The sequence below is a fragment of the Phaseolus vulgaris genome, chromosome 6 (assembly GCF_000499845.2).
Source record: "Phaseolus vulgaris cultivar G19833 chromosome 6, P. vulgaris v2.0, whole genome shotgun sequence".
In the NCBI taxonomy this organism is placed as follows: domain Eukaryota; kingdom Viridiplantae; phylum Streptophyta; class Magnoliopsida; order Fabales; family Fabaceae; genus Phaseolus; species Phaseolus vulgaris.
In genome coordinates this window covers 10,428,237-10,453,445 of record NC_023754.2, presented here as the reverse complement: position 1 = coordinate 10,453,445, position 25,209 = coordinate 10,428,237, and the positions used below count along the sequence as shown (strand labels likewise).

General features: G+C 36.7%; 1 protein-coding gene across 1 annotated transcript; it reads right to left on the bottom strand.

The window, feature by feature from the left end:
- Positions 1-23,896: 23,896 nt before the first annotated feature.
- LOC137833357 (uncharacterized) lies at positions 23,897-24,559 on the bottom strand. Its single transcript, XM_068641709.1, has one exon. It carries the CDS (start codon positions 24,557-24,559, stop codon positions 23,897-23,899), a length of 663 nt encoding a protein of 220 aa, XP_068497810.1.
- Between the last annotated feature and the right edge of the window lie 650 nt (positions 24,560-25,209).

The window sequence follows — 25,209 nt, the reverse complement described above, 5'->3', positions numbered from 1 at the left end:
CATCATTAGTAAGCTTCTCCTTAGTTTGCTGGAAGAGCTCATCCTTATGGACCAACTCCTCCTTCAAGTTGGCCATCTCCTCTTCTAGCTTGGCCGATTTCTCCCTTAGTTGGGTCACCTCTTCATCCCTGTTGCCAAGCTTCTCCTTCAAGCCATCTACTTCAGCCTGAAGGTCGCCATTCCTAGCGTATAGCCTCAAGGTTTCTCGAGACTTCTTGAACAAGAGTTTCTTTGTCTCTTGATCGGCTTTGCGAAGCTCATCCACCTCCAGGGTAAGACTGGTTAATCGACGTTTGAGTTTTGTGGTTGGGAGGATTTCTTGGCTATCCAGTTCCTGTTCCCTCCACATCTTGGAGAGCAGAAGGATGGACCCAACTAGGGTTTCCCCCCAACTGCCTTGATACGTGTTCCAACAGAGGGCCCTGCTCCAAGCTCCCCAGCCTTTCCTTGACTTGGACGGATTGCAACACTTTCTGGAGGAAGGTTGACAGATCGGCGGAGGGGTCCCACTGATCACCCCCCGAGGCACTTTCCCTCCTACCTTCTTACACCATGATGTCCCGGGGAGAAGAGGCACTAGGAGGGCACTCCCTATAGGAAGGGGCTTGACCATCTAAGTTCAATGGCACAGGGATGGCAACATCAGCCTTGCGTTTCCTTCTAAAGATGAGGCCTGAGCAAGTATCCTTGTCCTCAGAAGGAGCAACCTCAACCACCCCTTTGCGCCTATTATCTTTGACAGAGGGGCCAGGGGCAGAGGAACCAGGGGTAGCAGGAATAGGAGCAGAGGGACCTAGAGCAGTTTTCTTCTGTGTGGCTACAACGACCAAGTATCTCCTCTTTTCTGCATCGAGCACCATGCCTGCATAAGAAGGTAAAGTCACATAAGGGTTCAAACAAGCAACACACACAAGAACACTAGCAAAAGTCAGGGGAAAAGGGGTACCAATGTAACCCTTAAGAGAAGCAGGGCTGAATTCGAGCTTAAGTAGCTCAACAGTGCTAAACACCGCTTGAAGGCTGGAGAAGAAGTTGCACACCTCTCGTTCCCGTGGGAGTAAGTCCTCGAGGCGTCTGGGTTTCTTGAACCTAGGCTTCTCCGTCCAGTAAAGGGGAAACCCATCCAAGAGGGTAGGGTCGTTCTTGTTGCACCGAATCTTGAAGAATTTCCCCTTGAAGCCTTTGTATGATTACTGGAAGAGGGTCAACGGAACTCTCCCAGCAACTCCGTTGAAGCTCACCCACAACTTCTTGCTTGGGCTCTTGGCTTTGAAGAAGTATAGGAACACGTCCACTAACGGCGAATGGCCGAAGTGGTGGCACAGGATAGAGAAGGCCCTAACGAACGCCTAGCTGTTGGGGTGTAGTTGGGCAGGGGCGACGTGAATCTCGGTGAGGAGGGCTCGCTCGAAGCTAGTGAAGGGTAAGCCGAGAGAGAGTTTTTTGAATACGGTGGAATAGATAAAACAGAAGGGTCCCTCTGAGTCCGAAGACTCATCATAAAAGACAGGTTCACCTACCCTACAAGGCACAACCCTCACAAATTTGTCATGCTCTCTCCCAAAAAGACGAGACTTATGTCAACTCTCGCTCTTCCTATACGCCATTATGCTCGTATGGGTGGTAATATTAGAGGTTTCATCTAAGAGGTTACAAGTGTTGAACCAAGTGGTGTTCAAGCTTTGAAGAATCCAAACCCTTTGAAGGATGTTGAAGGCTTGACTGTGCTTGTTGTTGCTGAGTTGTCTTAGATAGGATCTAGGATATAATCCACTCTTGATTGAATCCAAAGCATAGGCACTCTCAATCTTTTTAAAAGAAAAGTGTTTTTCAAGCTAAGTGAAAAACAACCTGTTGTTTTGTGGAAACAACCGATTATTTTATACTTAGGTGTTTTTAGAAAAGGTTGAAAACTGATTTTATGGTTGAATTGCTGTCAAAACCAAAACAACCGATTGCTTCGTGGAAACAACCGATTGTTTGTTTTGGTAACATAACAGAAAAATGGTTTGTGCTTTGACTGAGCATTAAATGATTTTCCAACTGTTTAGACTTTAGTTTTTAATGCTTTGACCTATCTTTAAATGTAATGAATAGTTTGTTAAGATTTGACAACAAACAAACATCTTTGAATATATACAGAAAAATAGATTTGATTTTTTACTGATTTACTGATTTTGAGTTTTTGAAAGAGTTGAGATTTCTTAGAGATCGAGATCGATCAAAGAGTGTGAGCTAGGATTTTCTGCTTGTATTGATTTCAGATTTGTTTCTGTAACAAGTGTAATCCTTGTATCTGTTGAAAGAACTTTGTGTGTTTGCTGAGAAGTGTTGTGTGTTCTTGAGGGGATCAAGATCAACATTCTTAGTGTTGGTGTGTTGGCCAAGAGAAGTGTGTGTCTTGAAGGGATCAAGGTCACTTTCTTGGTTATGGTGTAAGTGATCTAGGTTTGATTGCTTAGTGGTATTCCTCAGTGGTTTCTGAGAAGACTGGATGTAGCTTTGGGTTTAGAGTGAACCAATATAAATCTCTGTGTGCATTTTCTCTATCCCTTAACTCTTTAAATTCAGTTTTTATATTTGTAAACTGGTATAAACAACCGATTGTTTCTGCGAAACAACCGATTGCTTTGCTGGTGCTGTGCTTTTTGCTTTGTGTTTTGAAAAACTAATTTCTTAATCAAGATATTCTCGAAGTAATTTCATTCAAGGCTTAAAAGTTTTCGAAATCCCTCTTTAAAACATTCACCCCCCTCTAGTTTAAAGCCATACATTCTAACAATTGGCATCAAGAGCTTGGTTCTTGAAAGTTATTCAAGTTGATCCAAAAATCTTTTTTCTATGGCTGGAAAACAATCTTTTGAGGAAGGTGCTTCAATCTACAAACCACCTTTATTCTGTGGATTGAATTACAAGTACTGGGAAGCCAGAATGAAAATCTTTGTGGAATCTATTGATCAAGGAATTTGGGATTCAATTGAGAATGGTCCTTACATTCCAAAAATTAAAAAGAATGGTCCTTTCATTGCAAAACCTTGGTCTCAATGGACCAATGATGAATGTAAAATGGCCAAGCTTGATTGTACTGCTCAAAACATAATAGCTTATGCACTAGATATTAATGAGTTTTTCAGGGTATCAAAATGCAAGACTGCCAAAGAGATGTGGGACACACTCAAGGCTGCTCATGGAAACAATGACCAAAGGAGGCAAGGTCAAAGAGTCAAGCAAGAAGGAAAAGAAGGAAAAACAAGAAAAGCCTCAACCTCTGCTGTTGAACCAAGTGGTGTTCAATGTTTTGAAGAATCCAAATTGATGAGAATCAAGTAAAGGAGGATTTTATTAATGAAGGAAGAGGCCATTCACCATCACACTTGAAGTTCTTCCTTATACTCTTCTCAAAATTAAAAGAAGACATAAAATAAAGAGAGGCCCAAGCCCAAAGCCCAAGCCCAAGCCCAAGTCCATCCTATAAAGGGCAAGGCCAAGTATTAAATAATAAAGAATATTGTTGAAGGTGCTTAGAGGGAAACATTAGAAACCTCTATTGTTAAAGCATATTTTAGTCTTTAGTTAAGAGTCTTAGGGGGGGGGGGTGTTAGTAGATAGGTGTAGGAGTAAATAAGGAGGTGCCAAAGTGAGAGAAGGGATCACACCTTCCTCATGCTTTGTTTTAGGCGCAAATTCTAGAAGCTTTTTAGGAGGGAGTTTTTGAATTTGTGTAGCTTACATTTCAGCACCTTAGGCTATAAATAGAGGTGCTCTCTTTGTAAATTTCAGATTGGAATTAATCTAAGAAAACTCTACTCAAATTTTGAGTGAACTTTGGAGAGCTTTTAGAGCCTTCTTCTCTAGTCTTATCTTGATGGATCAATGGAGTCCTCAAGTGGCGGCATCACTCTTATCTAGGAGCATTCCACACTTCTAGTGGCGAGATCATCCAACATTCTTCCATCTTCATGAGCACTCTCTTCTCCTTCCTTCCTTCTCTTTCAATTGTTCATGTTGTTTTGTGTTCTTGAGTTTCTTTGGTTCGGTTATTCTAATTTTCCAGCAAGTATATTCTGTTCTTGCCTTTTATTTTCTCTTTTGTTCGATTCATATGTTTGCTTATTCAATTCTGTTCGGTCCTTTTAATTTTACCTCTTTTTTGGTTCAATTTGACTAAAATTGGTTCATCCAAATGAGTTTGGGATTTGGTACTAGTTTTTGGTGAGTTCTTGTCTTAGAACAAATGATCCAACTCTAAGAAAAGTGCCTCTATAATGTCCAACTCAAGGTGATTCCTAAGAAGGTCAAGAAGCTTTCTCTATATGGCTAGTGGAATCACATCACAAATGCTTTGAAGGATGTTGAAGCCTCTGCTATGCTTGGTGTTGCTGTGCTGGTTTAAGCTTTCTTCTGGGGTAGTTTAATGTTGTAATCCACCCTTAGATTAAATCTCAAGCAATTAGCATCTCAATCTTTATCAAAGTAAAATGTTTTTCAAACTAAGTTGAAACAACCGATTGTTTTGTCGAAACAACCGATTGTTTACACTTAGGTGTTTTGAGAAAGTTTCAAAACTGTTTTTGAATGGTGAAATCTGTTAAGTAACAAAACGACCGATTCATTCGAGGAAACAATCGATTGTTGTTTTGAAACCATAACAGAAAAACTGTTTTCTTTGACTGAGCTTTAAATGCTTTAGCTGAATACGCTCCAGTCATTAAATGCTTTGACAAATCAGTTTTAAATGCAATTAAGAGTTTGTTAAGATTTGATAACAAACTATATCTTTGAATATATTCAGAAAAACTGTTTTTAAGTTTTAAGAATCTTGAGACAAAGTTTTGAACTAAGAGAGTTTTTCAAAGAATTCTGAGATTGCAAAAGAGTTGAGACATTGATCAAGGTGCTGGAATAGGATTCTACTTGTATTGATTTCAGATATTCATCTGCAACAAGTGTAATCTTTGTAAACTGTTGAACAATTCGTTTGTGTGTTTTTGCTGAGATTGGCTGTGTGTTCTTGAGGTGTTCAAGATCAGCAATCTTAGTGTGTGCCAAGGAGATTGTGTTTCTTGAGGTTTCCAAGGTCATTTCTCTTGGTTGTTGTGTAAGTGATCAAGGGGTGATTACTTAGTGGTTTTCCTCAGGGTTCTGAGAAGACTGGATGTAGCTCTGGGTTTGGAGTGCACCACTATAAACAACTGTGCACAATTTCTCTATCCCTATCTCTTTAAATTCAGTTTTGTCATTTTGATACTGGTATAAACAACCGATTGTTTCGTTAAAACAACCGATTGTTTTTCCAGCTTTGTGCTTTTGCTGTTTGTTTTGGAAAAATTGAATCCTTAATCAAGGTTCTATGAAAGAATTTTCATTCTAAGTTTAAAAGTTTTCAAAAATCCTTCTTAAACAGTTCACCCCCCTCTCGTTTAAGGCCATATATTCTAACATCTGCTTCATGGCCATAAAGGAGGATGACTCAAGTAGTGTAAGTTCATCTAACTCTTCAAACTCTGAAAAATTATAGTCAATTGCTTCAAGCCTTTCAAGAAACACATGAAGAAGCCAACGGATTGGCCCTCTTGAACAGTCGGTTAAAGGGAATGAATAGCTGGCTTGAAAACAGAGTAAAATCACTGGAAGAGGAATTAGAAAATTCAAAAACAGATTTTGAAAACCTTGAAATTGTTTACAAAAACTCCTCTTGCAAGTGTGATACTCTTGTTTGTGAAAATTGCGAAAATCTTGAAAAGAAGGTCCACTCTCTTGTTAAAACCGTGGATAAGCTTTCTAAAGGTCAATCCAACTTTGAGAATGGCTTGGCATCTCAAAACTGTGTTTTTGGAAAAGCTGGATTGAGTTTTAACCCACAAAACCAACAAGATAGATTTTCAAAATCATTTTCGAAAATGCTAGAAAAACAACCGATTGGACCATCGAAACAACCGATTGTTACATGCTTCTATTGCATGAAAAGAGGCCATTCTGCGAGGTTCTGTAAAATCAGAAAATATGCTGTTCCTAGGGGCTTTGTGAAGTGGATTCCTAAGTGCAATAAAGATTCAATTGATGAATGTAAACCAAATGGACCCACATTCATAAAGGGACCAGATCTTTGTACTTGAAAATCTTCTTTGTAGGAAATCTTGGAGGAGATTAAGCAACAATGGTACTTGGACAGTGGATGCTCCAAGCACATGACAGGGGATAAATCAAAGTTCCTGAGCATCTCCTTTAAGCAAGAAGGGCATGTCACCTATGGGGACAACAACAAAGGAAGGATTCTTGGGAGAGGATCCATAGGAGACAAAGACATCTTGGTCATCCATGATGTGCTCTATGTAGAAGGTCTAAAGCACAATCTGCTGAGCATTAGCCAACTATGTGACAAGGGATATCAAGTGATGTTCAAGTCAAACACATGTGAAATATGTCTACCCAACACCAAAGAGGTAATGTTGGTAGGTAAGAGAGTCAATAATGTGTATCTTCTAGATATCTCTTCACCATGTTCAATTGGATGTCTTTTATCCAAGCAAGATGAATCTTGGCTTTGGCATAGAAGAATTGCTCATATTCACATGAATCACTTGAACAAGTTAATTTCAAGGGATCTTGTGATTGGGCTACCAAAGCTCAAGTTTGAGAGGGATCACATTTGTGAAGTGTGCCAAAAAGGGAAACACGTGAAAAGTTCTTTTACAATAAAAAATGTTGTTTCTTCTTTAAAACCCCTTGAACTTCTTCACATGGACCTCTTTGGACCCTCAAGAACTATGAGTCTTAGTGGAAATTATTATGCTCTTGTTATTGTTGATGACTTTTCTAGGTTCACTTGGACTCTTTTCTTGGAATCAAATAGTGATGCCTTATCTGCATTCAAGAAGCTAGCAAGAAGGTTGCAAAATACAAAGAACAACAACATAGGCTCTATTAGAAGTGATCATGGAGGAGAATTCCCAAATTAGAAGTTCAGCAAGTTCTGTGAGAAGATGAGGATTCTGCACAACTTCTCTGCTCCAAGAACTCCACATCATTAATAGAATGATGTGGTAGAGAGGAAGAACAGGTCTCTTGAAGAGCTAGCAAGGACAATGCTTAGTGAATCATCTCTTCCTAAGTACTTTTGGGCGGATGCAGTGAGCACCTCTTGTTATGTGATGAATAGAGTGCTTATTAGGCCTATTTTGAAGAAAACTCCATATGAACTCTTCAATGGAAGGAAGCCTAACATCAACCATCTCAGAGTTCTATAAATCGACCAAGTTAGTAAAATTTGTTTGGGAATGATGTGATGTTTTGGAAAAAGACCTCTTAAATGGTGACAACCATTAGGAGGTATGAACAAAGCATCCCTAACATTTTTTAACCAAGATGGTGGTGAAATAGGAACCTTGGGTAATGAAAAAGATAAGGAAGGAAAACACCTTGGAGGTGAAAGGATAAGACCCATGTCAACTTGGCCTTCTTTGTCTTTTTCATTTTTACTTGTGGGAAGTGGGTGAGTTAGGTCTTGTTTTACCTTGTTTATCTTTAAGATTTGCTTTTGTGGACAATGAAGAGCGATGTGCCCAAAACCTAAACATTTAAAACACTTGATATTGGAAGTTTTGGTAGGTGATTTAGAAGTAGAAGGATTTGTAGTAGAAACTTTTTTTGGAAACATGGTTTGTTTGGAAAAAGAGGAAGGAGAAATTTGAGTAGAAATTGTGTTTGCATCCTTCCTAGAAGAGTTGTAGAAATCATCATCATGAGTATTTTTGAAAGTTTTTTTCAACAGATATGATTCCACCTTGATGGCTTTGTGAAACACTCTCTTTAAAGAAGAGTACTCGTTTAATTCTACAAAGTCTCTAATATCTCTTCTCAAACCACGTACAAACCATTTAATCTTTGACTCTTCATTAGCATGCATATTCATTTTAGTCAAAGTTGTTTCAAAATCTTTAAAGTATTCATCTACCATCCTATGTCCTTGAGGAAGCCTTTGGAACTTCAATAAGTGTTCCTTCCTAGAAGGAGGAACAAACCTCGCGCGCATACACTCTTTCAAAGCATTCCAAGAAACCACGGGAGGTTTCTTGCGATATATAATGTCCATTACAATTTTATGCCACCATTCTTTGGCATAGCCCAAAAAGGATAAAGAAACTAAACTAAGTTTTTGGTCATCTTGGACCTTATACACATGAAAATAATGGTCAACCTTAGTCTCCCATTCTAAATACACATTATGATCACTATCATCATTAAAACTAGGGACTTGTCTACAAGAAATGTTGAACACTTGGTGATATCTTTGGTCACGGTTATAGCTCTCTTCATGAGAATGATGGTGATGCTTCCTTCTTCTATGTTCCTCTTCACGGCCTAAGTCATTTGAAGAACCTCTTGATGAAGGTCTATGTGAATGATGCCCATCATGTATAGAGTGAGATGGCCTAGCTTGTTACACCTCCATCTTTTGCAATTTCTCTTCCAAACGCCTAATGGTGCGTTGAGCTTCATGCAATTCACCAAGGACCGAAACTTTGGAAGGAGAGTGTTGCTTGTAAGATTCACCACTTGAATAGCCAACCATTTGCAAATGAAAAACAGTAAACACACAAAAAACAGCAAACAAGTCAAGAAACAAAGTTAGCAAAAAAAATGAATTTGGCACCCAAATTGCCGAAGTGAATCTGGCCAGAAAAAGAGGTCACTCTCAAAGAAATAATGTCCTTGCACCAATCTGATCTTGAGGTCTTGGAATCCTCAAACGAAATATGTCAAAGCAAGGCACACCAATCTCAAAGCCAACCACTACAAAACCAATGAAGCAATAAAGACAAACAAGAAAAAGTATAAGTAATGAAAGGCTAGAACAAAAGGAATACTAGATGTTTGACAAACTCAAAGATTAATGAACAAAAGACAAGCAAGAAAATTAAAGAACTCAATGAGAAAGTAGGCACACAAAAGAATACTTAAAGAAAAGCACTAGAGTAGATGAAGAAAACAAAAAAATAGCTACTGGATTTTTTTTTTATGCAAACTGTGCTTGATGTTCACTGATTTAACTGGAACGATATAGAGCGAACTGGATTATGAAATTTTAACCACATAAACTTCAAGATCTTAGCTCAAAAATGGCACTGGAATCACTTAAAAACAGTAAGCCAAGTAATTGAGATAAATTTTTCAAAATTGCTGCCAGATTACCATATTTTTTCGGCAGAATTGTACACTTTTTGTATTTTATTTATCATTTTTTGTGTACTTTGAATTTTTGAGTACTTCTTTGGTCTATGCTTTTATAACACTTTGAATAACACAAATCCAGAATTTCAGAATTTTCCAGTGAGTAAATCAATTGCAATAAGGAAAAAACAGTAAGCACTTTTCAGAAAAACAGAGGAATCCTAATAGGAATGAAAAACAGAATTATGAACTAGCAAAGACATAATGGAAAATGATGTGTATGAACTTGTATAGGTCTAGAATACAAGTATGAACTCAATTCTAAAACAGAAAATGCACAAAGGATCAATATCAAACTCAGAAAATTATATGACACTAAAGCAAGAAACAACAAAAGCAATAAAAGTACTACAAGAAGTGATGACAATTATGAAAAAAGAAGACTAAGACAAAACTTGTATGGATTCAAAAAGGAAAATACTCAAACATATGATACGCGCAAGAAAGCTGAAAAGGAGTGCTGGAAATGTTAAAGCACCGAACCAAAACATGAAAAAGAAGAAGAACAACTGCTGGAAAATGAACTAGCCGAACCAAAACACAAGAACACAAGCTTAAAACATGAATATTAAAAGAGAAGGAAGGAAGGAGAGGAGAAAGCTCATGAAGATGGATGTATGGTTGGATGATCACGCCACTAGAAGGATGGAGACTCCTAGATGAGTGTGCAAGCCGCCACTTGAGGTAACCATGGAACCATCAAGATAAGACTAGTGAAGAAGGCACAAAGCCCTCCAATGCTCTCTCAAAAATCTAGTATAGTTTCTCTAATCAAAATTCAAATCTGAATTGTACAAGCTAAGCACCTTTATTTATAGCCTAGAGGTGCTGAAAAATAGGTGGGAAATTTCAAATAAACTCATTTGAAATTCCCACCAAAAACAAGTCACATGGGAGGTGTGACCTTTTCTACTATGACACCTCCTAAAAACTACACCTACACCACTCTCCTAAGTCACATGGACAATGTGACTTTATTTTACATTTTCACACTCCTTTATTTAATAACCACACCTCCTAAAACTATACAAGAGTATTTCAAAGCTTGGCCTTGCCCCTCATGGGATGGACTTGGGCTCTTTGGGCTTCGGCCTTCTTGGGCTTGGGCCTCATCTTTATTTTATGTCTTCTTTTAATTTTGAGAAGACTAGAAGGAAGAACTTCAAATGTGAGGGTGGATGTCCTCTTCCTCCATTAATAAAAGCCTCCTTTATTTGATTCTCATCACCTAACATCAACCATCTCAGAGTTTTTGGCTGCAGTTGTTTCGTTCTCAACAATGGAAAGGAAAACTTGGGGAAGTTTGATGAGAAAGCGGATCTTGGCATCTTTATAGGGTATTCTCTCACAAGTCAGACATATAGAATCTACAATAAGAGGTTGATGACTATAGAAGAACCAGTCCACGTTGTCTTTGATGAGGTAGATCACAGAAACATCCAAATCCCGAAGACCGGAGATGAAGAGGATGAACAGAGCATCAGTTTGGAGAAGCTGGAAATCTGTGCAGAAAAACAACCGGTTGATTAGCAGAAACAACCGATTGAAATTCTGCAACAGAGTGAGTTGCCCAAAGAATGGAGGATTCCTAGAGATCTGTCAGTGGAAAACATCATAGGGCAGATAAAGGAAGGTGTTTCCACACGAAGCTCCATCTCAAACTTCCGCAGGCACACAACTTTCGTCTCACAAATTGAACCAAAGTCAATTGATGAAGCTCTCAAGGATGAGAAGTGGGTTGAAGCTATGCATGAAGAGTTGAATCAGTTTGCAAGGAATGAGGTATGGTTTCTTGTCCCTAGAACAGATGAGATGAACATTATAGGTTCGAAGTGAGTGTTCAGGAGCAAGTTGGATGAAGATGGTGTGATCACAAGGAACAAAGCAAGCCTAGTTGCCAAAGGCTATAATCAAGAGGAGGGCATAAATTATGGAGAAACCTTTGCCCCTGTTGCAAGGTTGGAGGCTTTGAGGCTGCTGCTGGCTTTTGCTTGTATGAGTGGTTTCAAACTCTTCCAAATTGATGTCAAGAGTGCCTTCTTGAATGGCTACATCAATGAGGAAGTGTATGTAGATCAACCACTAGGCTTTGAAGATCATAAGCATCTCAACCATGTCTTCAGGTTGAAGAAAGCTTTGTATGGACTGAAGCAAGCTCCAAGGCAGTGGTATGAGAGGCTTAGCAACTTTATGCTATCTCATGGTTATGAAAGGGGAATGGTAGACAAGACTCTCTTCATCAAGAAGTCAAATTCAGAAATAGTTCTTGTGCAAATCTATGTTGATGACATCATCTTTGGTGCTACACAAGATCATTGGGGGAAGAATTTGTGGCTGCAATGAAAGGTGAGTTTGAAATGTCTATGATGGGAGAACTATCTTTCTTTCTTGGATTGCAGGTTAAGCAAACAAAGGATGGGATCTTTCTATGTCAATCAAAGTATTGCAAGGAGATTCTCAAGAAATTTGAAATGGAGAGTTGCAAAGAAGCAAGCACTCCAATGCCATCAAGCTGCTACATGGATGTTGATGCTGTTGGAAATAGTGTAGATCAAACCAAATACAGAGGATTGATTGGCTCTTTGCTATATCTAACACCTAGTAGGCCGGACATCATGTTTGTCGTGTGCCTTTGTGCAAGATATCAAGCAAATCCTAAAGAGTCACACTTCAAAGCTGCAAAAAGAATTATGAAATATCTCAACGGAACATCATCTGTTGGGTTATGGTATCCTTCTCACTCTCCAATTCATTTAATTGGTTATTCAGATTCTGACTTTGAAGGTTGCAAGCTAGATAGAAAGAGCAGAAGTGTCACTTACCACCTTCTTGGCTCAAGCCTAATCTCATGGCATAACAAGAAGGAAGCATGTGTTGCTCTCTCTACTGCTGAGGCTGAGTATATAGCTGCTAGAAGCTGTTGTGCACATATTCAGTGGCTCAAACAACAACTTGCAGACTTTGGATTGCAAATTAGCAAAGTCCCTTTGATGTGTGATAACACAAGTGCCATCAATCTTACAAAAAATCAGATTCAGCACTCAAGGACCAAACATATTGAGATAAGGCATCATTTCATCAGGGATCATGTAAACAATGGGAACTGTGAAGTGAAGTTTGTGGAGACCAAACTGCAGTTAGCTCACATCTTCACGAAACCACTACCAAAAGAGAGCTTTTTCTTCCTAAGAAATGAGTTAGGTATCCTTGATCTTAATAATATCTGCTAAATCTGTTTTGATACATGTTCAAGTCTATTTGTGAAGACAAAAAGGGGGAGAATTAATTGGTCTTTTGTATCCATATCTAAAACTGTTTAATTATGATTAAAATCTCTGATATAAAACTGTTTTCTGCTGCTGCTGACAGAAACAACCGATTGTTTCGAGTAAACAACCGATTATTTATCAGGTTTTATGCTTTCAATGTGTGAAAATCTAACCTGTTGCTGTAAGAAGCATTAGACTGTATATATGCTAGTTTTGCAGGTACTGCTTCAGATTCAATCATATCAGACATAAGCACCAGGGATTTGTCTTCATCAAATAGGGGGAGATTGTTGAACCAAGTGGTGTTCAAGCTTTGAAGAATCCAAACCCTTTGAAGGATGTTGAAGGCTTGGCTGTGCTTGCTGTTGTTGAGCTGTCTTAGATAGGATCTGATGTAGATTGTTTATGTAATCCACTCTTGATTGAATCCAAAGCATAGGCACTCTCAATCTTTTTAAAAGAAAAGTGTTTTTCAAGCTAAGTGAAAAAGAACCTGTTGTTTTGTCGAAACAACCGATTGTTTTATACTTAGGTGTTTTTAGAAAAGGTTGAAAACTGTTTTTATGGCTGACTTGCTGTCAAAACCAAAACTACAGATTGATTCGTGGAAACAACCGATTGTTTGTTTTGGTACCATAACAGAAAAATGGTTTGTGCTTTGACTGAGCATGAAATGATTTTCCAACTGTTTACGCTCCAGTTTTTAATGCTTTGACCAATCTTTAAATGCAATGAATAGTTTGTTAAGATTTGATAACAAACAACATCTTTGAATATATACAGAAAAACAAATTTGAGTTTTTACTGATTTACTGATTTTGAGTTTTTGAAAGAGTTGAAGTTTTTATATTTGTAAACTGGTATAAACAACCGATTGTTTCTACGAAACAACCAATTGTTTTACTGGTGTTGTGCTTTTAGCTTTGTGTTTTGAAAAACTGATTTCTTAATCAAGATATTCTCGAAGTAATTTCATTCAAGTTTTAAAAGTTTTCGAAATCCCTCTTTAAACCATTCACCCCCTTCTAGTTTAAAGTCATACATTCTAACAACAAGGTGCTAGTGGGACAAAGAAGTTGACCTAAAAACAACCTATAAAAGAGAGTTGAGATCCCTGGTAAAGGTACGCCGTTTCTAAGACTGAAACTGTTTTACTTACTCATTGTTTCTGAGCCCAGTACTGACTTGATAGTCGGAGTGCAATCAGAAGGTAGGCCCCCCTCTATTTCAACAGAGCCATTTTCTATCACCTAAAGGGAGAACAGAAACCACCAGAAATAGGAGGAGCCACCACCTGCCTCTAAAGTCAACGACGACTGAGTCAACCGGCAAGAACAGGTTCTTATTGATTTGGGATTGCATCATTAAATTAGAATTTGTTGTAATTATGATTATTGGATTTAAGGAGATTTCATGTATATTTTTTCTATCGTATATAGAATTTCACGTTTCCTTATTGATCATGATTGTTACATGATCCCTTAAGTCGAGTAAAAGCCTAAAATTTACCGATACTCGTAACACAAGGGTTGGCTTATGACCTACCAACACACATCCTTTCAATATTGAGTTATAACAGTGCATAGAGATTATGCAGAATCCAATGGCGACGGTTGGAAATCCTAAGAGTCTACATGGGGTCAAGACAAACTCTATCATTTGATGAGAGATAATGTCATCAATGTTGATGGTCATGTTATAATTTTTATGGGAGAGAGATGGAGAAGAAGAAAGAGTGAAAACAAAGAGAAAAAAATAAATAAAGAAAAATAAGTGACAAACAAAGAGGAAGGAGAAATAATGATAATCATAATATCAAAGATATTTTTCTAATTGTGCAAATATTGTTATCTTGTTTATTTAACAATGGAAGGAAGATTTCTCCATGAAATGTCTCCTCAATACATAATTTGATATCAATCAATCAATAACTTTTTTTGGGATTCTAATTCTTAAATGGAAAACTAATAAATGATTATTTTTTTTCTCATGGTGTTAACATGATTTTTTCTATTGGAGGAAGTGTAGTAAAGAATTTCGAGGATGAATGCTCTTGAAAAAAGAAGAAATGATATGATTTAAAAGGGGTCAATATAATTTTTGGTTCTCTTTATAGTTTCAATTATGTTTATTTGATTAAGTGGTTGAATCGTCACATGGGAAGATAAAAAACCACATAAAGAATGTGAATAATTTTTGTTCTCATGGTGAAAAAGAATATGAAAGAAACAACAACTTTTTAATTCCTAAATCACTTGTTCTATATATTTAAAACTTGTATAACTATTTTCTATTGTATCATTTTACAGGTTTGATATTCGTGTTCAGACTGCATTGTATAATAAAAAGGAAATTTAAAGGTAGTTTGATGTGAGTTGATTTTAGGTTGATTCATTAGGTGACACATTTTAGAATTAGGATCAGTAATTCTTAAGCAATTAAGGTGAGAAGTCTAAGGAAAATCCCCACTGGACATTAACTTAACAAGTGTTAAGTAGAAGTGAAGGTTCAATTCCATAAGACCAAAGGAAAAACACAATTATAGGTGATTATGAATGACATATGAGGTGCGGAAAAAAGAATGCAAAGAAAGACATATTGAACCGAATAGAAAACAAGAAACAACACAATTCAAATGAATAGAATCAAGAAACAACACAAATGAACCGATTGAAATCAAGAACACAAGAACAAAACATATTTAGAAATTGAAATGGAATGGAAATGGAATTGGAAGATGAAGGATAGGAAAGCTTATGTGGTTGAATCTTAGGAAGAAGGTTCACGCCATTTGGGTGGTGAATATGCTCCAAGATAAGTGATGTTGCCGCCACTTGAGAGCTCCCAAACACTCACAAGATAAGACTAAGCTAGGAGAAACAATTCTCACTATTCTCACACAATTTGTGTATAGTAACTTTACTCTTAATTCAATATTGTAATACATGAGCGAAACACCTCTATTTATAGTGTGAGAGGGCCGAATTTTCAAAAGAAAAATAGCTGGGAATTTCAAATGAAAAGCCTTTGAAAATGGCGCCTAACTGAGTCACATGGAAGGTGTGACTTCAAATGGAAGGTGTGACTTCAAATGGAAGGTGTGACTTGTTGCTACTTCTTCTCATAAACCCTACACTTTTATGCACACCTCCTTTTATGTTCTATTTAAATCTACTCTAAAGAAATTACAAAAAGAGACATCAATTGATGCTCATCTCTTAATGCTTGTGCCTTTCTCTTAGTAATCCTCTGAGATATGGTGGATGATGAAATCATGGGTTGGGCTTGGGCTTGGAACTAATTTTTTAAGATGACTAATAGGAAGAAGTTCAAATTCTTTGGACCTTGTCCATTCCTCCTATTGATGAGATCTTCTTTTGCTTGTTGTGATGACCCTTCAAAGTTGGCATCCATGGTTATCTTCTTATGGATTATGGTCGTATCATAGTTTGAAGACATATAGAGAAGTAAAGAACTCAAACCAAAATGTGGTGAAATTGTGACGTGAAAAATTATCGGTATAATTATATTTTTAGTGAAATAATTTTCTATGATCAGTATGTAAAATCTTAGATATATGTTTCAATGTTCATTATTTGTAATATAGAGAAAATACAAGTGGTTGTTTGCACACGACGCACAAATTTGGAATATATACGAATATAGAGGCTTTAAAGACTTTTCAAATGCTTACAATAGAGTTCAACGTACTATTCATTTTGTGGGTTAGGATTCCTACTGTAACGAATAAAAATTACTACAAAAATGGTGCAACCAAGATTGGCAAGATATAGCAAAGACTAATGTCCATAACATAAATTCTTTCGAGGTTCATTGTATATAGGATGATCAATCCCTATATCAAACATAATGGGAGAGAAGAAAGTGTTTGGTGTTGTGGTGCTTGTTATGGCTTATGGTTTGAGAGTAACAACATTCATTACAACACAAGTTCCAAGTACATGCAATGCGTATGAACCTTTACTTTTCCAATGTGTACCTTATTTGGTTATTGGTTCATCAGATCCTCCAACTCCTTATTGGTGTGATGGAGCAAGATTACCTTAGTTTGTCGGTATCAGACAAACCATGTCACTCGGCCTTGATAGCCGACCGACTGATTGAAGACATATTTAAAGAAGTTATAATAAATAGAAGTTAAGGGAGTTGTAAGTGTTGAACCAAGTGGTGTTCAAGCTTCGAAGAATCCAAAACCCTTTGAAGGATGTTGAAGGGCTGTGCTTGCTGTTGCTGAGTTGTCTTAGATAGGATCTGGGTAGATTGAGTTTTGTAATTCACCCTTGATTGAATCCAAAGCATAGGCATTCTCAATCTTTTTAAAAGAAAAGTGTTTTTCAAACTAAGTGAAAAACAACCGATTGTTTTATACTTAGGTTTTTTTAGAAAAGATGGAAAACTGTTTTTCAAATGGTTGAGCTGTTAAAACCAAAACAACCGATTGATTCGAGGAAACAACCGATTGTTTGTTTTGGTACCATAACAAAAAAATGGTTTTTGTTTTTGACTGAGCTTTAAATGTTTTAACTGATTGCGCTCCAGTCTTTAATGCTTTGGTCAATCTTTTAAATGCAATGAATAAGTTTGTTAAGATTTAATAACAAACAACATCTTTGAATATATTCAGAAAAACATATTTGAGAAATAACAATTAACACAAGTTTTTTGAGTTTTTCAAAGAGTTGAGATTGCTTAGAGATTGAGATTGATCAAAGTGTGTGAGATAGGATTTCTGCTTGTATTGATTTCAGATTTGCTTCTGTAACAAGTGTAAACCTAGTATCTGTTGAACAAGAATCTTTGTGTGTTTGCTGAGAAGTGTTGTGTGTTCTTGAGGGGATCAAGATCAGCATTCTTGGTGTTGGTGTGTTGGCTAAGAGAAGTGTGTGTCTTGAGGGGATCAAGGTCACTTTCTTGGTTGTGTTGTAAGTGATCTAGGTTTGATTGCTTAGTGGTGTTCCTCAGTGGTTTCTGAGAAGACTGGATATAGCTCTGGGTTTAGAGTGAACCAGTATAAACATTTGTGTGCATTCTCTCTATCCTTAATCTCTTTAAATTCAGTTTTAATATTTGCAAACTGGTATAAACAACCGATTGTTTCTGCGAAACAACCGATTGTTTTTCTGGTGCAGTTGCTTTTTGCTTAGTGATTTGGCAAACTGAATTTCTTTATCAATTGATTCTCAAAGAAATTTCATTCAAGGCTTAAAAGTTTTCGAAAACCCTCTTTAAACAATTCACCCCCCTCTAGTTTAAAGCCATACAATTGGCATCAAGAGCTTGGTTCTTGAAAGTTATTCAAGTTGATTCAAAAAAAAAAAATCTTTTTTTATGGCTGATAGACTACCTTTTGGGGAAGGTGCTTCAATCAACAGACCACCTCTGTTTTGTGGTTTGAACTACCAATTTTGGAAAGTGAGAATGAAAATCTTTATGGAATCACTTGACAAATGAATTTGGGATGCAATTGAAAATGGTCCTTTTATCCCAAAGTTTGAAAAAGATGGATCCTCCATTGAAAAGCCTTGGTCTCAATGGACTGATTCAGAAAGCAAGAAGGCCAAATTCGATTGCATTGCCAAAAATATAATAACCTCTGCTTTAAATTCAGATGAGTTTTTCAGGGTCTCTCAATGCAAATCATCAAAAGAGATGTGGGACACCTTGGAGGTAACTCATGAAGGTACAAATGAGGTGAAGAGAGCTAGGAAGCATACTCTAACCCAAGAGTATGAGATGTTCAGAATTCTCAAAGGTGAAACAATTGCTGAGGTGCAGAAAAGATTCACGCACATCATCAATCATCTAATGAGCCTTGACAAAACCTTCGGAAAGGAAGAGCTAAACATCAAGATCTTGAAATGTCTTGATAGAACATGGCAACCCAAGGTAACTGCTATTTCTGAATCTAAAGATCTAACATCCTTAAGTATGGCTTCTTTGTTTTGCAAGCTTAGAGAACATGAGTTAGAGATGAATCGACTCAATGTTCAAGAAAGTGAAGACAAGCATAGAAGAATCCAGCGATGAAAGTGATGAGGAAAACCTTAGCTTGCTATCAAGAAAGTTCAACAAATTCTTGAAGAGGAACCGCAACAAGGACAACAACAAAGATAAGTATGGAAACAAGAAATCAAATGATTTTAATTCCAATAACTATACTTATTTTGGCTGTGGTGAGCAAGGTCATATAAAGGCAGATTGTCCAAACAAGAGCAAGGAGAAAAAGCCTAGCTACAAGGAAAAGAAAGGCAAGACAAAGAGAGCCTACATAGCTTGGGATGAAAATGAGGTATCATCATCAAGTTCTTCTTCAAGTGAAGATGAGAAAGCAAGCATATGTTTGATTGTTGAAGATGATGATGAATCATGTAGCTCAAGTGAGGTAAGTTCTTGTGCTTCTTTAAATGAACAAAATTATAGTGAATTGCTTGAAGCTTTTCAAGAAACTCACGATGAAGCTAATCGATTGGTGCTTTAAAACAACCGATTGAAAGAACTCAATAGCTGGTTGGAAAAGAGAGTGAAATCACTTGAAGATGAGATTGAAAAATCAAAAAATGATTTAAAAAATCTGGAAACACATTTCAAAAATTCTTCTTACAAGTGTGACACTCTCATTTGCGAAAACTATGAAAATATTGAGAAAAAGGTACATTATCTTGTTAACACTGTGGACAAGCTTTCAAAAGGGAAATCTAACTTTGAGAATGTCTTGGCATCTCAAAGCTGTGTTTTTGGAAAGGCTGGTTTATGTTTTAATCCACAAAACCAACAAGATAAGTTTTCAATTTTTTTTAAGAAAGCCAGAAAAACAACCGATTGTTGTCTCGAAACAACCGGTTGTTACATGCTTTTATTGCATGAAGAAGGGCCATTCAGTTAGATTCTGCAAAATAAGAATGTTTTCTGTTCCTAGAGGCTACATGAAATGGATTCCTAAAGAATGTGAGGTTCCAAATGAGAAAAAGAAATCAATTGGATCCACATTTGTGAAGGGGCCAAATCTTGTTGCTTGAACTCATGCTTGTGCAGGAAATCTAAATAAGTGTGAAGGACTGAGTCATCTGATCAAGTCTTTTGGAGAAAAAGATCAACATTGAAGCTGAATCAATGTTCTATATATATCCAAAACCCTCAACTTTCAAAATGAGGTTTCTTTATCTCAAAGCACATGACCCATTGAAAGAACAACACAAAGGATAAGACATTCCTTATCTATGTTTTTAATTTTTGTTTGTTTTTAAGTTCTTTTACATGTTTGAATAATCTTCTTAAAGTGTTAAATTTCATTTACTTTGATCTATTTCTGCTCTTGCTTAAAATTTCAAAATGAGTTTACTACTGCAGAAAAACAACCGATTGTTTTCTCGAAACAACTGATTGTTTTGAGTCTGACAACACTGTGAAGAAACCAATTTAATTTCTAATTTGATTTTCTATCCGTTGCAGATCAAATTAAAGAGAGAATCCTTGGTCAATGAACCTGAGTTGAAAGCTGATCACGCTCAGAAAGAAGTTAAAACAGTCATAAAGGAATATATTCCAATATCTTGGAAATTCTAGAGCCTTAATGACTAGTCAAAGATCACATGTGAAGACCATGTGATTTTCTGCTTTTTCTGACGCTTTTTCTGTGCAGGGCATGGTCAAGTCCTCTCTCTCTGAAAATCTGGTACCCACTCATGTCATTGAATATCCTATGATTTTGTTATTGCTATAAAATCTGTTGCAGCTCATCTCTTCCACAAGAACAACCCATTGCAATATCTCTTGCAACATCTCTTGCAAAATCTGTGTGAGTTTTTCTCTGCTGTTCATCTCTGCCATCATGGATTCAACTCCTCCCACCTCAAGAAGAGTCAAATCCAGAGCTGTAAGGTCTGGAGGAAGGCTTGAAGGATGGTTTTCAGGTGACAATGATCTAATTGAGAGATATAGATTTGAGACTAGCACCAAAGTGGTAAACAACCCTAAAGTTGTTTGCTTTGATTGGCTGAAAAGTCAAAAGCTGGACAATGTAAGAAAGCTCCTCAAAGATCAGCCCTTAGAAAGTTCTTGGAGATGAAAAGGAATATCTATCCAGATTTGATAAGAGTTTTCTACACAAATCTCAAGTTTGAGGGAAACAACCTTGTTTCTCATGTAAAAGGTGTAGATATGGAGATTACACATGAAGTGTGGACTGCTGTAGCTGGTCTAAAGTACTCAGGCCTCAGAATTAACAAAGGGAACCTTGGTGTAGTGGAGGACTTCAACAAAGTTCAATACTACAAGAGTTGCTTGAAGAACCAAAATGCATAAGGTGGGACTTGTTCGGTTGGTGGCTTAAGACTTGATGAAATATTGCTAGCTCTCATTGTGACTTGGATTTTAACTCCAAGGGGAAGCAATCATTCTGTTCTCACTGAGGAAGATCTGGTGTACATCTTCTGCATTATGAAGAAGATCAGAATTAATTGGATACACATCATCAAAGAGCACATGCAAAAGGCAATGAGGTTAAGTGACTATCGTTATCCATATGCTGTTTTGATTTCTAAATTTCTGCACTATTTTGAAGTGAACCTAGAGGATGAAACATCTGAGTTGGTCAAGTCAACTCAAGAGTTGAACAATGGATCTCTTAGCAAAATGGGTTTCACCAAAGTAGGTGGCAAATGGATTAGCAAAGATGGTGACTTTGGAGCCTCATCTAGTGCTGCTGCTGATCATGAACAAAATGAACCTGCTGATATGGATTTTCAACATGAAGATCTACCTGAAGCACATCAAGATGCTGGACCTAGTGTTGATGCTGGAAATCAAGAAGAAAGAATGAAATCCATGTCTTCTTTTGAAGAACTCATGATGAATAGGCTTGATAGCTTTGCGGAGAATCTAAGGAATCTCCATGATCTTTGTGTCAGCAATTTCTAGAGGAGTGATAACAGGTTTAACAGTATGGATGCACGTTTCATGACTCTAGATGAACAGATTGAAGCAGTACATAACCAAATCTTTGATCTTCAATATGATGATGATGAATGAAGAAAAACAACCGGTTGATGTATCGAAACAACCGATTGTTTTTTGTGGTTGTATCAGTTTTCTATTCTTTCTGCTTTTGATGTTTTATATCTGATGTATTAAGAACAATTATCTTTTTCATCTCTTTTTTTTTGTCTATTTGTGAAGACAAATAGTGGGAGATGTATGCTGTGTTTTGTGTTTGGTTTTTATTTTTTTTGCAAAACAGTTTGGATGAGTAAAACCTTATAGGTTTTTGCTCCTATATTTTGTTTGATTGTTTGCTCTGATATTATGTTCAAAATTTCTATATTTGTTTCTGTGCTAACCAAATATCAGAAGTTCTGTGTTCTGCTTAAAATTATGCTTTGCAGGAACTGCTTCAGATTCAATTAGGTACAACACAAGCATCAGGGATTTGTCTTCATCAAATAGGGGAAGATTGTTGAACCAAGTGGTGTTCAAGCTTTGAAGAATCCAAAACCCTTTGAAGGATGTTGAAGGGTTGTGCTTGCTGTTGCTGAGCTGACTTAGATAGGATCTGGGGTAGATTGAGTTTTGTAATTCACCCTTGATCGAATCCAAAGCATAGACATTCTCAATCTTTTTAAAAGAAAAGTGTTTTTCAAACTAAATGAAAAACAACCGATTGTTTTGTCGAAATAACCGATTGTTTTATACTTAGGTGATTTTAGAAAAGATTGAAAACTATTTTTCAAATGGTTGAGCTGTTAAAACCAAAACAACCGATTGATTCGAGGAAACAACCGATTGTTTGTTTTGGTACCATAACAGAAAAATGGTTTTTGTTTTTCATTGAGCTTTAAATGTTTTAACTGATTGCGCTCCAGTCTTTAATGCTTTGACCAATCTTTTAAATGCAATGAATAAGTTTGTTAAGATTTGATAACAAACAACATCTTTGAATATATTCAGAAAAACAGATTTGAGAAATAACAATTAACACAAGTTTTTGAGTTTTTCAAAGAGTTGAGATTGCTTAGAGATTGAGATTGATCAAAGTGTGTGAGATAGGATTTCTGCTTGTATTGATTTCAGATTTGCTTCTGTAACAAGTGTAATCCTTGTATCTGTTGAACAAGAATCTTTGTGTGTTTGCTTTGAAGTGTTGTGTGTTCTTGAGGGGATCAAGATCAACATTCTTGGTGTTGGTGTGTTGGCTAAGAGAAGTGTGTGTCTTGAGGGGATCAAGGTCACTTTTTTGGTTATGTTGTAAGTGATCTAGGTTTGATTGCTTAGTGGTGTTCCTCAGTGGTTTCTGATAAGACTGGATGTAGCTCTGGGTTTTAGAGTGAACCAGTATAAACATCTGTGCGCATTCTCTCTATCCTTAATATCTTTAAATTCAGTTGTAATATTTGCAAACTGGTATAAACAACTGATTGTTTTTCTGGTGCAGTTGCTTTTTGCTTAGTGATTTGGCAAACTGAATTTCTTTATCAATTGATTCTCGAAGAAATTTCATTCAAGGCTTAAAAGTTTTCGAAAACCCTCTTTAAAGAATTCACCCCCCCCCCCTCTAGTTTAAAGCCATATATTCTTACAGTAAGGACTCCCTGAGAATCAAGGACACGTCCCACCAAATCCGTGTAACACGGCGAGAAATCAGGGAACCTCCTTAAAAATAAGATAACGATGATATATGATAGATTCAACCCATTATAATAGAGGCTCATGACCAAACACTATATATAAAACCTCTAAAGATGAGTAAGGTACGTTTTTTAGCAGTTCTTAATTTACACTTCGAATACTGAGTACTTACTTGATCATCAAAGTACTTTTTGCTGGTCAACCCCGACTGAGCACTGTAAAATTAAGGAAGGAGGCTTAGAGTGAAAAGCAAGAGAGCGACTTCATGACCGACACCTAAGCAATTGTACAACCAGTTTCAGGTACTATCTAGGTTCACTTTTTCTATAAAAATACATTTAGCACCCACCGCGGGGTCGTGATAAAATCGCAACAAGCAACAATGGTTTCAACAAGATAGATGGAAGAGATACATAAGAAAAGCATAAAAGATCGACAAAAGAATGAAGAAAAGGTGCATATCCCAAAACATTAAAATGAGGAGTTGAGACAACAACTAACCGAATATGAGCATAGAAAACAATCTCGTTCAAATGAGCATATACAAAATCTTGAAAAAATAGCAATCGTTCGGACTCACACTCAGCAAGCATATAGACAACATATCGAACATACTCAGGTTATTGAGAAGAATTTGCTGAACTTTTTGGACAACAAACTAAGAGTTTCTCCCTCAGTCTCATCAATTGAAACTTGATTATCCTTGTGCTTGACAACTTTTAAACAATGTTTCTCACATGCTTATCTTCACTCTCTTAAATGTTGAGTCTATTCATCTCCAACTCATGCTCCCTAAGCTTTCCAAACAAGGAGATTGTAGTCAAAGATGTCAAGTCCTTTGATTCTGAGATAGTCGTGACTTTAGGTTGCCAAGATCTATCAAGATATTTGAGAATCTTGATATTCAACTCTTCTTTGTCAAAGACCTTTCCAAGACTCATGAGGTGATTGACAATATGAGTGAACCGCTTTTGCACATCCACAATCGATTCTCCTTTAAGCATTATGAACATCTCATACTCTTGGATTAGAGTATGGTTCCTTGCTCTCTTTACATCGTTAGTTCCTTCATGAGTTACTTCTAGAGTATCCCACATCTCCTTAGCAAATCCGCATTGAGAGACATTGAAAAACTCATCAGAATTTAAGGCAAAGGTGATAATATTTTTTGCAATGCAATCAAACTTTACTATTTTGTTTTCTACATCAGTCCATTGGGACCAAGGCTTTTCAATAAAAACACCATCATTTTCAAGCTTAGGAATAAAAGTGCCATTTTCAATTGCATCCCATATTCCTTTATCAAGAGATTCAACAAAGATCTTCATACGTACCTTCCGAAATTGGTAACTCAAACCACAAAATAAAGGTGGTCTGTTCATTGAAGCACCCTCCTCAAAGGGTAATTTTTCAGCCATAAGAAAAAGATTTTTAGGATCAAACTTGGATATTTTTCAAGAACCAAGCTCTTGATGCCAATTGTTAGAATATATGTCCTTAAACAAAGGGGGGGGGGATTGTTTATGAAATATTTTCACAAACTTTGAAGATATAATGAAGTTCAATGAAGAATCACAAATACAAAAATCAAGAAAGCAATCAAACAAAGCTGTTTAAGTTGATTATCAAAAAATCAACCGGTTCTTTTTATCAACAAAGTTAAAAACAACTTAAAAGTATAATTTAAATGAGTTTAGGGAAAGAGAAAAACACACAAGTAATTTATACTAGTTCACTCTTATCCTAAGAGATACATCCAGTCCCCAGAAACCATTGGGTATCTACTATGCAATCAAAATCCAGATTACAAACACACCACCAAAGAAGTGACCTTGAACACCTCAAGTCACACACTTTCTTTGGCACACAATCACCACAAAAATCAGAACACCTTCTGATTCTGCACTTACACAACAATATTCAGAAATACAAGAGATATAGAAAGGATTACACCTGATGAAGATCAATTCAAAAGATTACAACAATCCTATTCCACTTCTTTGAGAAAATCCAAAAGCTTGAATGCAAATCTTGAAAACTCAAATTTGTTTTCACACTTTCACAAATA

Coding starts and splice junctions, on each gene's coding strand:
- LOC137833357 (XM_068641709.1), bottom strand. CDS start 24,559: ATGGCTGAAAAATTACCCTTTGAGGAGGGTGCTTCAATGAACAGACCA.